We start from the raw sequence: 13,463 nt of genomic DNA, 5'->3' as shown, positions 1-13,463 counted from the left end.
ACAGTGCCAAGGAATTGGATGCGCACACTGAAAGCCGACATTGATGAGAAACGCTTCCCAATGTTATCAAGCTTTCGACCTTCCTTGTCCGGAGGGTCGGCTAGTGAGGCAGAAGGATTTTTTGATTTTCGTTGAGCAGCCTGTGGGAAGACAGTCTGGTTTGGGATGTCCGGTCAGGCAAGCTGGAGCAGTATCTGGAGCTCGGTATTTCTTATCCAGACGAGGCAATACTGGGGGCACCGAGGAAGGGTTATGCATTATTTTCCCACCTTGATCACATATGTATTCTATAATGGGTGTAGATCGGACCGACTTCTTAAAGGGCTCCTTAAAATCATATAGGAAGCAATCTTGCTGGTGTGGAGGCATAGGTATTTGGAAACGTTGCGCCGCTCTTTCCACTATGTTGTGAAATCCCCCAATGTCTTCATGAGGCGAGTCGTCTTGCGTAGGCACGGGAGAAGCAGGACAGGGTATGACATAGTCGTCCCTCTCATCATGAGTAGAATGGGAATCATTAAGTTCCCCTTCTTCATGTGGATCCTCCTCCTCCTCGTCTGTGGAAGGCGGAGGTGGTGGAATGACAGGCCCCGGCTGTAGATTCAAGGGTGGAAGCTGTGGTCTTGGCGGTGGAGATACAGCTGGAAGTGGATACTTGGCAGAAGTAGGGAATCTCTGCTTATAGTCCGTAATGAGGAACTGTAGGTCGTAAACCAGGGGTCCCCAAACCGGTCCTCGAGGGCCGGATCCATGCCAGATTTTAAAAATTACTACATGTATCTCAATGGGGATATCCCAAAAATCTGGCATGGATCCGGCCCTCCAGGACCGGTTTGGAGACCACTGTCGTAAACCAAAGATGCTGGTAGGCAAACCATGGGAGGCGGAGGCAGATGGTATTCTTCTGGATAAACATTCTGATCCTCCTGATCTTGGTCCTCATAATCCGAACTGTCCTGATACTTCACGTTAAGTTCAGATGGGCTTGTCGCTGTTCGAAACACACGGCCCTAGTCAGAATCCTCTTTGTCCAAAAGGTGAGCTGGAGGCAATGGCTGGACCCTACTAGGAGAAGTCAGGCCCGGCGAAAACTTATGTTTCGTTATCTTGAGATGGACGTATGAACTTTTCAGATTGAAATCAGTCGTCGACGACGAACCAGTTGACGGTGAAGTGCCGACGGGCACCATGGTCGATGGAGTTCCCGTCGACGGAGCAGTCGTCGACGACGATGCGGTCATCGCCGATGGGGATCTCGTCGTCCACTGAGCTTTCGTCGACATGACAGTCTTCGATATCGAGGCAGTCGTCTACACTGTCGGCGATCGTATCGTCTCACGGTTGCTTGAACGTCGACGATGACTTCTTTATCTTTATCGTCGACGAGACAGACCTACCAGCCGTCGACGATGGAGTCGTCGACGTAGATAGCGAAAAAGAGGCGACAGAAGTGGAAACAGTCATCGTCGAGGTCACACACAAGGCCGGAGACATAGATTTTCTCGTCGTTAAAGTCACTGTCGACGAGTCCGTCATCGACGGAGTGGAAGAAGGCTTCTAAAAGGTGTGAACAATCTCCGGAGGAGAAATCTTTGGTGGTAGAGCCTTGGGATGTACCTCTGAAGACTTTTTATGTGTCTTCTTCTGAGGTGGCTGCGACGAAGGGCCTGGAGAAGCCACCATTGGTCTTTTTTGAGAGGACTTGGAGGATATAGAAGAGCCCTCACTCTCCTCAGAAGAATCTAGTTGTTCTTTGTCTTTAAGCCTCTGCAGGCAAATCAAGAGACGCCCCTCCTGATCTTTGATGGTCATTGAAGAAAAGGTACGACATACCTTGCAGTCCTTTGAAGAATGATCCGGGTAAATGCAGTAGAGACAATCTTTGTGCTGGTCAACCACATGAAGCCTCTTTTTACCACAGGAACCACAGGGCCTAAAAAGGCCTTTCTTAGGTGTATCTGCCATGAAGAACTTCACTCAGAAGATCAAAACTTATCCCCCCCCCCCTTCAGAAAAAGAAGTCCACTCAGTCACGCTCATTTTCAGGCAATGCTCCACTTATTTGGAATGCCCTCCCAAAAGACCTCCGCTGTAACCAGTCCTACCCCAGCTTCAAAAAAGAACTCAAACTTCTTCTCCTTAAAAAATACTGGGGTTTCTAATCACTCCCTGGTAGCCTCGCCCCTCAGCATCACCCCGACTAGCTGCTCCACATATGACTTGTGACCTCCAGCCTGGCCAACTCCCTTTCCTTTTATCTGATCACCTTACCTCCCCTCCTCATGACCCTCAGTTCTCTTGCATGTTTTCTTTTGTATACTTAAGTGAGGCTTCCTGCCAAACTGTGACCGCTATTTTGTATTAATCATAATGTCTAGCAATTTGTTTTTACTCTCTTATCTAGATGTCATGTATCCTATGTGGACTTGCTCTTTTTTTATTCCATTTTCTGTGCTTCTACACACTGTACCTGTATGGAAACACCTTGTAAAGCGCTCTGATACTCCTGGGTCCAGCCAGCGCTATATAAAACTTCTTAAATAAATAAAAATAAATACTGGATCCAAGTGCTTCACGCATTGCAGCTGATGATTGATACTCCTGTGGAGCCAGATCCTCTGTTGGCCTTGCTGGGGTATGTTAAACCCCTACGAGCAGAACATCGTAAATTTGTTGCCATAGCGCTTCTAATGGCCAAGAGGAGGGTGGCCTGCAGGTGGGGTAGAGGGGGTGGGGGCCAAATTCAAGACGTGGCTAGATGACTTGATAACATGCCAAGAGGAGCTTGTTACATATGCAGAATTGTTACCTGTGTCCTCCAGACCTAATGATATATGGGCCCCATTGACATGTTATCTGATTTCTCATCCGAGGGATGAGAACTAAAACTTCTCATAATATTGCATAGTAGAAGATACTGAGAGTGGTCACGACCGGACTGAGATATGTCTGTGGGATATAGACTGTGATATAATGATTGCCCAGAATAATGGATGACTATACGGCCGACTGGGCCATGTTGGGCATAATGCAGGGGATGGGAAATGTACTTGTGATGGTTGAACAGCTGAAGAGATATGTATTGCGATCGTGATGGGTAGACCAGGCACCCTGAACGATATAATGGCACCATAGTGATGTACAGAAATTGTCATATAAAAAATGTGTATTTGGAATGTATATAATGTAGCGATGAACCCGAACAATATTCAAGGTGGACAAATGTTGATGATGTAGTTATATGTAACTTGAAAACAAAACAGAATATTAAAAAAGAAAAAAAAAAAGATACCCTAATACTAGATAACAGTAGTTACTCCGAAAGGGAGCACTTTGAACCAATAGTGTTTTCCTGCTAGCACAAACCAGTGATATTTGAGATGTGCTGGGTGTACTGGATTGTGAAAGTATGCGTCTTTTAAGTCTAGTGGGGACCTAAATTTTGCCTTGCTGTAGAAGTGGAGGCACTTGTTGAAGCGTAACCATATGGGCATGTTCTGACAGTATGTACAGGTTTAACATTCCTAGGTCCAAAATTGGTCTTAAGGAGCCATCCTTTTTGGGGATTAGAAAGTACAGAACCATGGTAATGTAATGGAACTGGTACTATGGCTCCCTTTGTTAAAAGAGCTTGTACCTCCTGTTTGAGGCGCTGTAGGGGCTCTGACGAGAGTTTGTGTGCGAGGTGGAATACTTGGAAGATTGCTGGTAAGCTCAAGGCAATAGCCATGTCGGATAATGTCTAGCACCCATTTGTCTGATGTTATCGATTGTCAAATGGGGAAAAAATTGTTGAAGTCTTCTGCTGACAGGTGTGAAATATTCGGGGGAAATGTAGGCAAGTCACTGCTTATTGAGGGAAGGGGAGTTACGCTTTGACATGCTCTTACCTCTTCCCTTGAAATGTTTTTCTCTATACCATCCTCTATAGAAAACTCTAGAGGGAGAGGGCTGTGTTTGATTTATAGGAGGAAGCAGTAGGGTCCGAGAATCTACTTTTGGACCCTCCTCTATAAAATGAGCGGCGAAAGGAGTCTGTTTGATGGGGACTGACGCGCTCCTATGGACTTCGCCACTCTGTGTCCTTTTTCATTTTTTTATAGGGTCTTATCTACTTGAGGTCCAAAGAGATGTTTATTTAAAGGGGGATTTAAAATAGATTGCTGAACCGGAGGTTTAAAACCTAAAATTCTAAGACAAGCAGGTCGTCGTAGGAAAAAGCTGGTGTTAATTCTCATTGCTGCAGTGTCAGCAGCATCTAAAGCACACCTGATGGAGGACTTAGATGCGAGTTTTCCTTCTCTCTACTGTATTGCACCGATTGATACCTCTTTTATGCTGGTGGTCTCACTAGTGTCTTTGTTGCCCGCCACTGCCATTTCTGATCCATGTAACCTGTTGTGTTTGCATTTGCATCCTGCTCCTGCATATCATTATTGTTCACCCTCCCGCACTACCTCTGCTGCCATACCAACATGGACCTCGTAGGCAAGCACACATAAAATCAACTACCCTTCCGTGCTCACCAAAAAAGCTGCTAAACGCTTTAAACACGACCTCCTTAGGTCCCACCCAGAAACCCCCTTTGCCGACACCTACTACTCATCGGTCAATGGACCCTTGAACACCGACATCATTTTCCACACCACACGCAGAGCTCAATGGAAAAAAGAGTTCCTCACCCTACTCACCGTCTCCACCACCAGGAAAGCCGCCCATGGCCTAACACTCTCCATCTCAACTCTTCCCAGGCAAATCCACCATCACTATTTACAATAACGGGATTGTCCTAATTCAATCGACAGACAGGAACCTGGAACTACTTGACAACCTGTTCCCCACTTTCAAAGAGCACCTATCCAACTCTCGGGCCTACACTCATATCACCTCCTGCCCTACCACCCCTGACCTCACAGCACCCACCCTTAACTCTCCCAACCCAGTTCAGCACCAGAACGACACTCTCCTTACCCTCACACCCAGCACCATAGTTAATTACCCACCTGCTGCAGCTACCCCTCCCCACCCATCAATCACAGACATAGATCTCGCCCCCCCATACATCATCCGCTCCCCCATCCCCCCTACCAACGCTTGTACCTCTGCTCATCTTCCCATATCCCCCCCCACACTTTGCACCCCCGTCCCGTCCTCCACACCAATCTTCTCAGAACACCCCTCCTCCCCCATCGGCACCCCACACAACATAACTCTCTCTCCACCTATCTCCCCCCCCACACTTAGTACTCCCTCACACTTAGCACCACTCACGCCTAGCCTTTACACCTCCTTCAACCTTTCACCCGCCACTCTCACTCCCCATTATCCCACCTCTTCCCCCACAACAGCAAGCCTCCACACCGCCCCCATTCACCCATCCCCCCCCCTAGCACTGAGGCCCTTCCCAATAACGCAAACACTAACCCCAACACCTATCCTCTCGCTAACACATCCATCCCCTTCACCAGCTCCACCTCCCCACCTCGATCCCCTGTCGTCTCCAGCAACCTATTTGCCTGTGCACCGCCAGCATCCCCCCCCCCCAACGCCGCGCCCAGCACCACGCTGGACATGATTATGTCCACCCTCCTCCAATTGAAAGAAGAACTACGTTCCATCAAAGAGTGGCTCATCACATACCCCAGGACTCCCTCCTCCCATCACCACCCTTACACCTAATTACACCTCCCCCTCACCTCCTACTCGCCTTACCACACAACACCCCACACACCGGACCTCTATCCCCCCTCGCAATACCACCAATCGCAACACCATTCACAATCACATTACCACCATACGTAACTCTCCCTCTACACCTAACACTCACTCCTCACCTACTCGCCTTATCACACAACTCTCCCCACACTGGACCTCTATCCCCTCTCGCGATACCACCAATCGCCCCAGACGCACTACCAATACGATCTCAGACCATGACATACACACCCTTCTCCACTCCTACGCCCGGCCCCCCAATATCGCCTAGCCACCAACCACATGCCCATCCCAACGATTATCTCTAACCCCCTCAGGCACCAAAAGGATAACAATAGAGGTGCAGTTCCCAACAACCTCACTAATGTACCCCTCACTATAGAACCTTCCTCCACCCTTTGCACCCCCAGCCTCAAATGCATACTTCTAAAATGCAGATCAGCCCAAAGACACTCCGCGGAGGTCGCTGAACTCATCATGTCTCTGGAACCGGATCTAGCCATTCTGACTGAATCATGGCTGGCTGATTCCTCTACACCTATATTGGATATCCTAGCCCCCCCAAACTACTGTATCATTAGACTGGACAGGAACTTAAAGACAGGCGGTGGAATTGCCTGTATCTACAGAAGCAACCTCTCAGTAACTAAAGCGTCCGCCCCCTTTCTGACTTCCTGTGAATACCTCTGCCTTGATGTAACCAGCGAAAGCAAACCAGCATGTTCACTACACATATACCACCCACCTGGAGACAAGCTCTCCTTCTTCCAACAACTCATGGAAATAATATCAATCAACGCAGGGCGGCATAACACAAGTTTTTCTTGGCGACTTCAATCTCCACTGGAATGACAGCAGTGACACTGTGGTAAACAGCCTCAAAAGCTTCCTCAACGCACTTGATCTCACCCAAATATGCAATAGTCCGACCCATGAGAGAGGTTCTATCCTCGACCTTATCATCTCCAAAGAGGACGCTACTCAACTTGAGTCAATCCAACCTTGTGACTGGTCAGATCATCATATTGTCTCCTTCCTCATCAATGAAAAAGTTAAATTCAACCCAGTTCAACACTCTAAGGCCACAGTTTGGAAAAGAGACTTGAAGAATCTCAACCCAAACTCCTTACCGCCTAACAGCTGCAATCTCCTTCTTCCCCCTTCTGGCACTACAGACGTTCAACTCCTGACTGACCAATAGCTCAATGCTATGTCCACAATAATCAATGAGGCTGCACCCATGCAACTGAAAAGAGTCTCATCCAAGATCTCCAACCCATGGTATGACGGGAGCCTCAATGAGGATAGACGTGCCATGCGAATGGCAGAGCGCACTTGGAGGCCAGCCCCCTCTGCACTGCACCTAAAAAGACTGAAGGAACAGAGAAACGCCTACTTCAGGAAAATAAAACGCTCAAAAAGAGATTTCTTCAGCCTCCAGCTCGCCCAAGCAAAAAACCGCCCAAGAAAACTGTTTGAGATAATCAGAACACAATCCAAAGAACAACCCCAGACACTCAGCGCCATGGGCGCCACACCGTCCTGTGAAGACTTCTCTGCTTTCTTTAACCAAAAAACTGACAACATAAGAAGCGATCTCCTCAATGATGCAATCCTTTACTCCAATCCCCAACACACTAAAGTGTCTGAACCAAAGAACAATGCTAGATGGTCATCCTTTGGCACCTACTCCGAAGAAGAAATTGGCAGATTGCTCAGCACCCTGAAACCATCCAATCACCTCATTGACCCCCTTCCTGCTAACGCTGTAAAGGACTTTACCCCCTTGCTCCTCCCACTCTGGACTAAGATTATCAATAGCTCTCTTCAACAAGGATCCATCCCTAACGCCCTCAAAGTCGGGCAAGTCACACCGCTACTAAAAAAACCAACAGCAGACCCGACTGATCTGAACAATTACCGCCCTATTACAAATATTCCCACCCTCGCTAAACTGCTGGAAAAATGCGTACAGCTACAACTGACTAAACACATTGATAAATTTGATCTCCTCAATGCGCATCAATCAGGCTTCCGAGCAGGGCACAGTACTGAAACTGCCATGACTCACATAGTGGACGACGCCCTCCAAATCCTAGACCAAAACGATACCCGCCTCCTCATCCTTCTGGATCTCTCCCCAGAATTCGATACAGTTAAACATGAGAACTAACTCGATCTGTTAAACACAAGAATGGGCATATCTGGGACTGTTCTCAAGTGGTTCACCTCCTTTCTACACAACCGATCACAAAGATTCAAAAGTAACAACCTGATGTCCTCTCCGGTACCTGTTTCACTAGGCGTCCCTCAAGGATCCTCCCTCTCCCCAACACTGTTCAACCTAGTTATGGAACCTCTCACTACCTTGCTACAGACATCCAATGTTCACTTCCACATGTATGCCAACGACACCCAACTTTATCTCAAAATACAATCTCCCAAGGACATCATGCTTCTGAACACCACGATCAGAAACACCCAATCCTGGCTTGCCGAGAATCACCTCAAGCTCAATGCGCTGAAGACTGAGTTCCTCCTGATCTCACCTCCTGCAAAAATCTCTACGGCCCAAACATGGCTTAAGCACCTAACGGCTCTAAATGTACAACCTACCGTCATAGACTCGGCTAAATCTTTAGGCATAACACTCGACGCCAATCTCAACATGCAGCAGCACATCAGCAAGGCAACCAAAGGAGCGAACTTCCAAATGAATACCTTGAGAAAACTTAAACCCTTCCTTCCTGCCAAAGACTTCCAAACTGCAGTACAATCTATAGTCATCCCGCACATAGAATACGGTAGCACCGCCCTCTGCGGGCTCCCCCTAACTACAACGGCACCCCTAAGAGCGTCCCTTAACGCTGCAGCGAGACTCATCACTGGTTCAAAGAAACACTCGCATATCTCCCCTGACTTTAAATCCCTGAACTGGCTACCTTTTGAAGCCAGAATTCATCTGAAAATCGCCTGCATGACACACAAGGCTGTACACATGAACTCACCCGCCTACCTCACTCAAAAGCTGACAATCTCGGGTGGCTCTAGAACTACTAGAAGCACAAACAATCTTCTGCTGAAGCCTCGAAGATTTCGGAAGGAAAAAACCTATAAACGCTCTTTTTCAGGAATGGCACCCAGGATTTGGAACTCACTCCCACCTGAAACCAGACTCATCTCCTCCAACAAACTTTTTAAGAAAGAAGTTAAAGCGATCCTCATGGCTAAATACACATGATCTATTACTCTGTATCTCTCATGAATCTGCTCTGTAAGACCTGCTTGACCCCTTGGTCTATCTGTATTACTTGTATTATCGACTTACTTGATTGTATACGTTCCCTCGTTGTATATTGTTTGTATACGCTCCCTCTTTGTATATTTTTTACATTGTTGACGCACCTTTCTGACTTTGCACACTCTATATTATCGGCGCAACTGCTTGAATATGCACCTTGTATCAACACTACCTCACCTATGATCTACCTCATGAATTTTACCTACCTATGTATTTACGCACCTTGTACTGAACTACCTCAACTATTACATTGTATTACCCTATCACCCGTGTGTCCTGTAAAGCGCTCCGATATCTGCAAAGATCTTGTTCGCGCTATATAAAACTTTCAAAATAAATAAATAAATAAAAATAAACTCTTGTGCTTTCTTCTTGTGTTCTTCTGGGCAGTATTGAAGTAGGTCATCCATCTCATCCCAGTGTGTTCTTTCATACCGAGCTATTAGGCCCTGCGTGTTGGCAATACTCCAGTGGTTAGCGGCTAGAGCAGCCACCCTTTTACCCAATGCATCGATCAATTTAGACTCTTTGCCTGGGGGAGGTGCATCTGCAGAGGAATGTGAGTTTGCTCTCTTAACAGCATTAGAGACTACTAGTGAGTCTAAAGGCAGCTGTCCCTTAATAAAAATAGGATCAGATGGTGGGGGTTTATATTTTTTGTCAACCCTAGATAATTAGTATGCGAGCTATTGCTTCCATCTGCGTCCCGGGGGGGCCGGAAAGACTGAATTATGCCCAAAACTTGAGGGGGGAGGTAGGGGGGGGGGGGGGGGGGAGGATGAGCAAGCCGGGATCCACTGGGGTGCCATTGGAAAATGGATATTCTCCCCTTTCCAATGGTACCTCTCCCGTCATGCTACGTGCTCGAAGTGTTGAGATAGCTCCAAGACCACGTAGGAAGAGAAACTAAAATGAGCAGATTGGATCATTTCAGTTTCAGTGAAATAATGTCAGGAAAACCCCAGAACAGCCTCGGGAGCTGGGAAAGATATTACCCAGCTCAGAGGCGGTTTTGGACTATAGGCAATCCCTCTGGTGCCTGCACCAAAGGAATGTCCTGTGCCATGTGCCCGGACGGCCGGAAGCCATCCGACGCACACGAGCACTAACGTTGGATAGTTCCCAGTCGTCCGACACACCGAGGGGGTTAATTACTGCCCATAATCAGGATAACCACATCATGTTATGTTATGTTATGTTATGTTATGTGGTTTTTATTTGGCGCACAGATGCTCCAGCTAAGGAGCGTCCTGGCGCCCGACAAGGCAGCTCATGTAAATAATGGAGGCATATTTAAATTACTAAATAGGCTTACATACACCAAACGGTACACTTCTAAAACATGGCATTTCTTTTCGCCATAAGGTCCAGTGTAACAATATCAACATGATATACATAACACTTTCAAAATATCAGATCCAAATAACTTTAATGTGTATACTTCACTTTATAAAGAGTACAGGCACCGCCAGTCTCTGCAAGGTGCTTTGAACGTGGAAATATCAACTTTGTAGGTGGAAGAAAGCACGTCCGCTTTTGTGGAGTGATAGTGCATGCAATCTTGGCGACAGACCTATAGTTTCGCATTAACTGATATAGTGCACATGCTATGAGATAGATATTTTGCAGACAAAAAGATATCTAGTAACCACAGGAAACCACTACAAACCATGTACGGCCAATTTCTGAAAATAAATGGGTTATTCAACAATTGGGGTGATCAATGTTGCATAATTCATTACACAGTGTCTAAAAAAAAATACTGAATTGCACTTTAAGTCTCATTTACTTCAAACTTTAAAAAGGAAACTTGTGATTCAAATGTTTTAATACTGATACCAGGATCAGTTCAGAGAGAACAGGTTATGAAGAACAACAAATGTAATTCGATCACCACCTACCTGATGAAGAAGAGAATTATTCGTCAGTCCTTGCGTCCCTGGGATTGCACTCGCATGTTTTGAGTGGACATTGTTCACAGATGGCAATTTGGCAACCTTATTTGATTTACTGCTGCTGTTTATGATGCTTCTGGAACTAGGTGAACATTTGTGCTTCTTTCCGATATATTTGTCTAAGGAAGTATGGGATAAACTGCTGTGAGAATTTATAGTCTGTTCATTGGACTGATGAACAAAGGGTCCTAACGACAGAGTAGAATCACTGCTGTTCATCACCACACTCATCCTCTTTATCGATTCTGCAGGGCTTCCTGTAGTAGGCCCCCTCCCTGATTGGTCATGTCTGAGACTAGCAGCATTCACTTTATTAGTCAAGCAATTGACACCAACACTGTTTGCACTGCTGTGGGACAGAGATGCCATCGACGAGTGATTGGAGGACCCAGAGTTCACCACACAGTTTTTCCTAAAAGACTCAGCGGAATGAGAAGACTGTGCTAGCAGAGGCGAACTGCTTTTACGCTTCTTTCCTGAGCCACCACTGCTACTGGTACAGTTTATGCTACTAGCAGAAGATTCCTTAGGTTTTAAAGATTTGTTGGATTTTAATTTTTGAGGTTTGCTGGATACTGGTGAAGGTACTGAGGAAAGCACTGAAGGCATAGATGGGGATGAAGACACTTGTCTTGATTGCATACTACAAACAGGACCCACTATACTTGAAGTAGGATGGGTATTGAGAGAAGTTCCGTAGGACAGTACTTTACTTTCAACAGATGTGCATTGTGGAGTTACTGTCATGGGTGACGACGTAACTGTGGAGAGTGAAGCGAATCCTGTTGCTCGGACACTGTGTTGCAACAAAGGCATTGCATTTGTGCTGCTCCGATGAGGAGCATGTGTAGACATAGAGTTATTAGATGCTGGAGGAATTTTCCTGAGGGGAAAAACATAAAAACTAGTAAGAAAAAAGTAGTAAAGATTAACCTCAACTCTTTAAACACCACCAATTAGTTTGGGTAAATCAACTTTAAAGGTTAACTGTATTACCCCTTCAATTCCGTCAGATGACATTCAATAACTATGTGCTAATAACATCAGTGCTTACATTCCTCTTTAAGAAATAAGTCTCACTATTCTCCATTGATATGTGCTGTGAGTTTGAAAACGTCCATCAGTGATCTGAAGATACGTAGGACTATCATCTCAGACAGTGAAATCTGACCACATCTTTAAAAGGGAAGATATCAAAAGGATTTCATGTGTATTTAATTCCTGTGCTACCATGAACGACCCACCACCATCCTTGTGCATCCTGAAAATATTGCCAGAGACTATTTTAACCTGAATCCAAAGGATGATTACACCAGAAAATGGCAACAGGGAAAGGAAGATGACCTCTCTGGTAATGATTTACTTTACGTTAACAGCATGCAAATCTATCTTCATACGGATATCCAAAAACAAATGTGGTGTGGTAGAATTATGCCTTACTACATTTGTCTATTTCCAAATTGAGGCAAATACTTACCAAAAAGAATGAACTTGTGTGTGGTTACAGAATCAATCCTAAATGAAGTTTATAGGTGAAAATGTGTAGTTTATTGCAATTTGAAATAAGATGAAAGACTATCAGTGATTTTAACTATCAGACAGGAAACCTTTGCCTCCGACCTTTCTATTAACTGGTTTATGCTTATGAAATGCATAAAGGGTGGCAGAAATGGTTGTCCTTGTCAATTCTATTCATAAGGGCAGCTTGGGAAATGAGAGGGTGATATCTTCATATCAATGATCATCATACAAAAAGGCAACTTTTGGTTACTCCACTTAATTTGAGATGGTTCAAACAAAGAATCCAAAGAAAATTGTCCTCTAGAGTTGCGAGGAAATCCACGAGCCCGTACAAGTTCAGAACAAAGAACAAGGCACTGAAGGGCGCGGCACCAGTCACAGCAAGAAGCTGGCACCTCGGCTTCCCTGCTGCATAGTGTCAACCAATGCATGTACCTCTAAAGTCCCAGGTTAGCATGCTTAAACTCCTAACCCCCAGAGAGCCTACATGAGAAAGCACACCATGGTAAGGAAATGGTTACTTGCCAGTAGGAATAGCTTTGCAGCTTGAAGAGGTTTTCTGTATTCACATGCTGTGCATTTATTTCGCCATCTAGTTGCTGGGTCAAGAATTGCCTTTTGTTTTTCTCTTGGTTGTCATCGACTACCATTTGGTGGTAGGTCCATTCCTTGTGTGACGTCAGACCGTGCCACGGGACTTCCTGTAACATTTCACTTTGCAGCATGAATAATTTTTCTGGATTCACATGCTGTGCATTAGATTATATAGCGGTATCCCTTCCCTTGGGTTGGTACGGATGAAATTAGGAAGTGTACACAAACTGGTGTTGTAGTTAGTACCTGCTATCCCACCTATGCTTCCTTGTTCATGTAAAAGTCCACACAATGTTTTTCAAAGGTGTGTGGTGATGCTCATGTCACAGCTGTGCAGATTGCATCGATGGGTTCATTTGCTAAGAACACCAGTGTTG

General features: G+C 45.7%; 1 protein-coding gene across 1 annotated transcript in view; it reads right to left on the bottom strand.

The window, feature by feature from the left end:
* Positions 1 to 13,463, bottom strand: part of ATXN7 (ataxin 7) — a 344,046-nt gene that overhangs the window by 47,328 nt on the left and 283,255 nt on the right. Inside the window, exon 10 of the mRNA XM_086939559.1 lies at positions 10,918 to 11,854. Within this exon, the coding sequence (XP_086795685.1) occupies positions 10,918 to 11,854 (937 nt within the window). The remainder of the gene's footprint in view (positions 1 to 10,917; positions 11,855 to 13,463) is intronic.

Source organism: Lissotriton vulgaris, chromosome 9 (genome assembly GCF_964263255.1).
Source record: "Lissotriton vulgaris chromosome 9, aLisVul1.2, whole genome shotgun sequence".
Classification (NCBI taxonomy): domain Eukaryota; kingdom Metazoa; phylum Chordata; class Amphibia; order Caudata; family Salamandridae; genus Lissotriton; species Lissotriton vulgaris.
The sequence above is the reverse complement of the archived record's forward strand: the minus strand, read 5'-3'. Positions and strand labels throughout refer to the sequence as shown.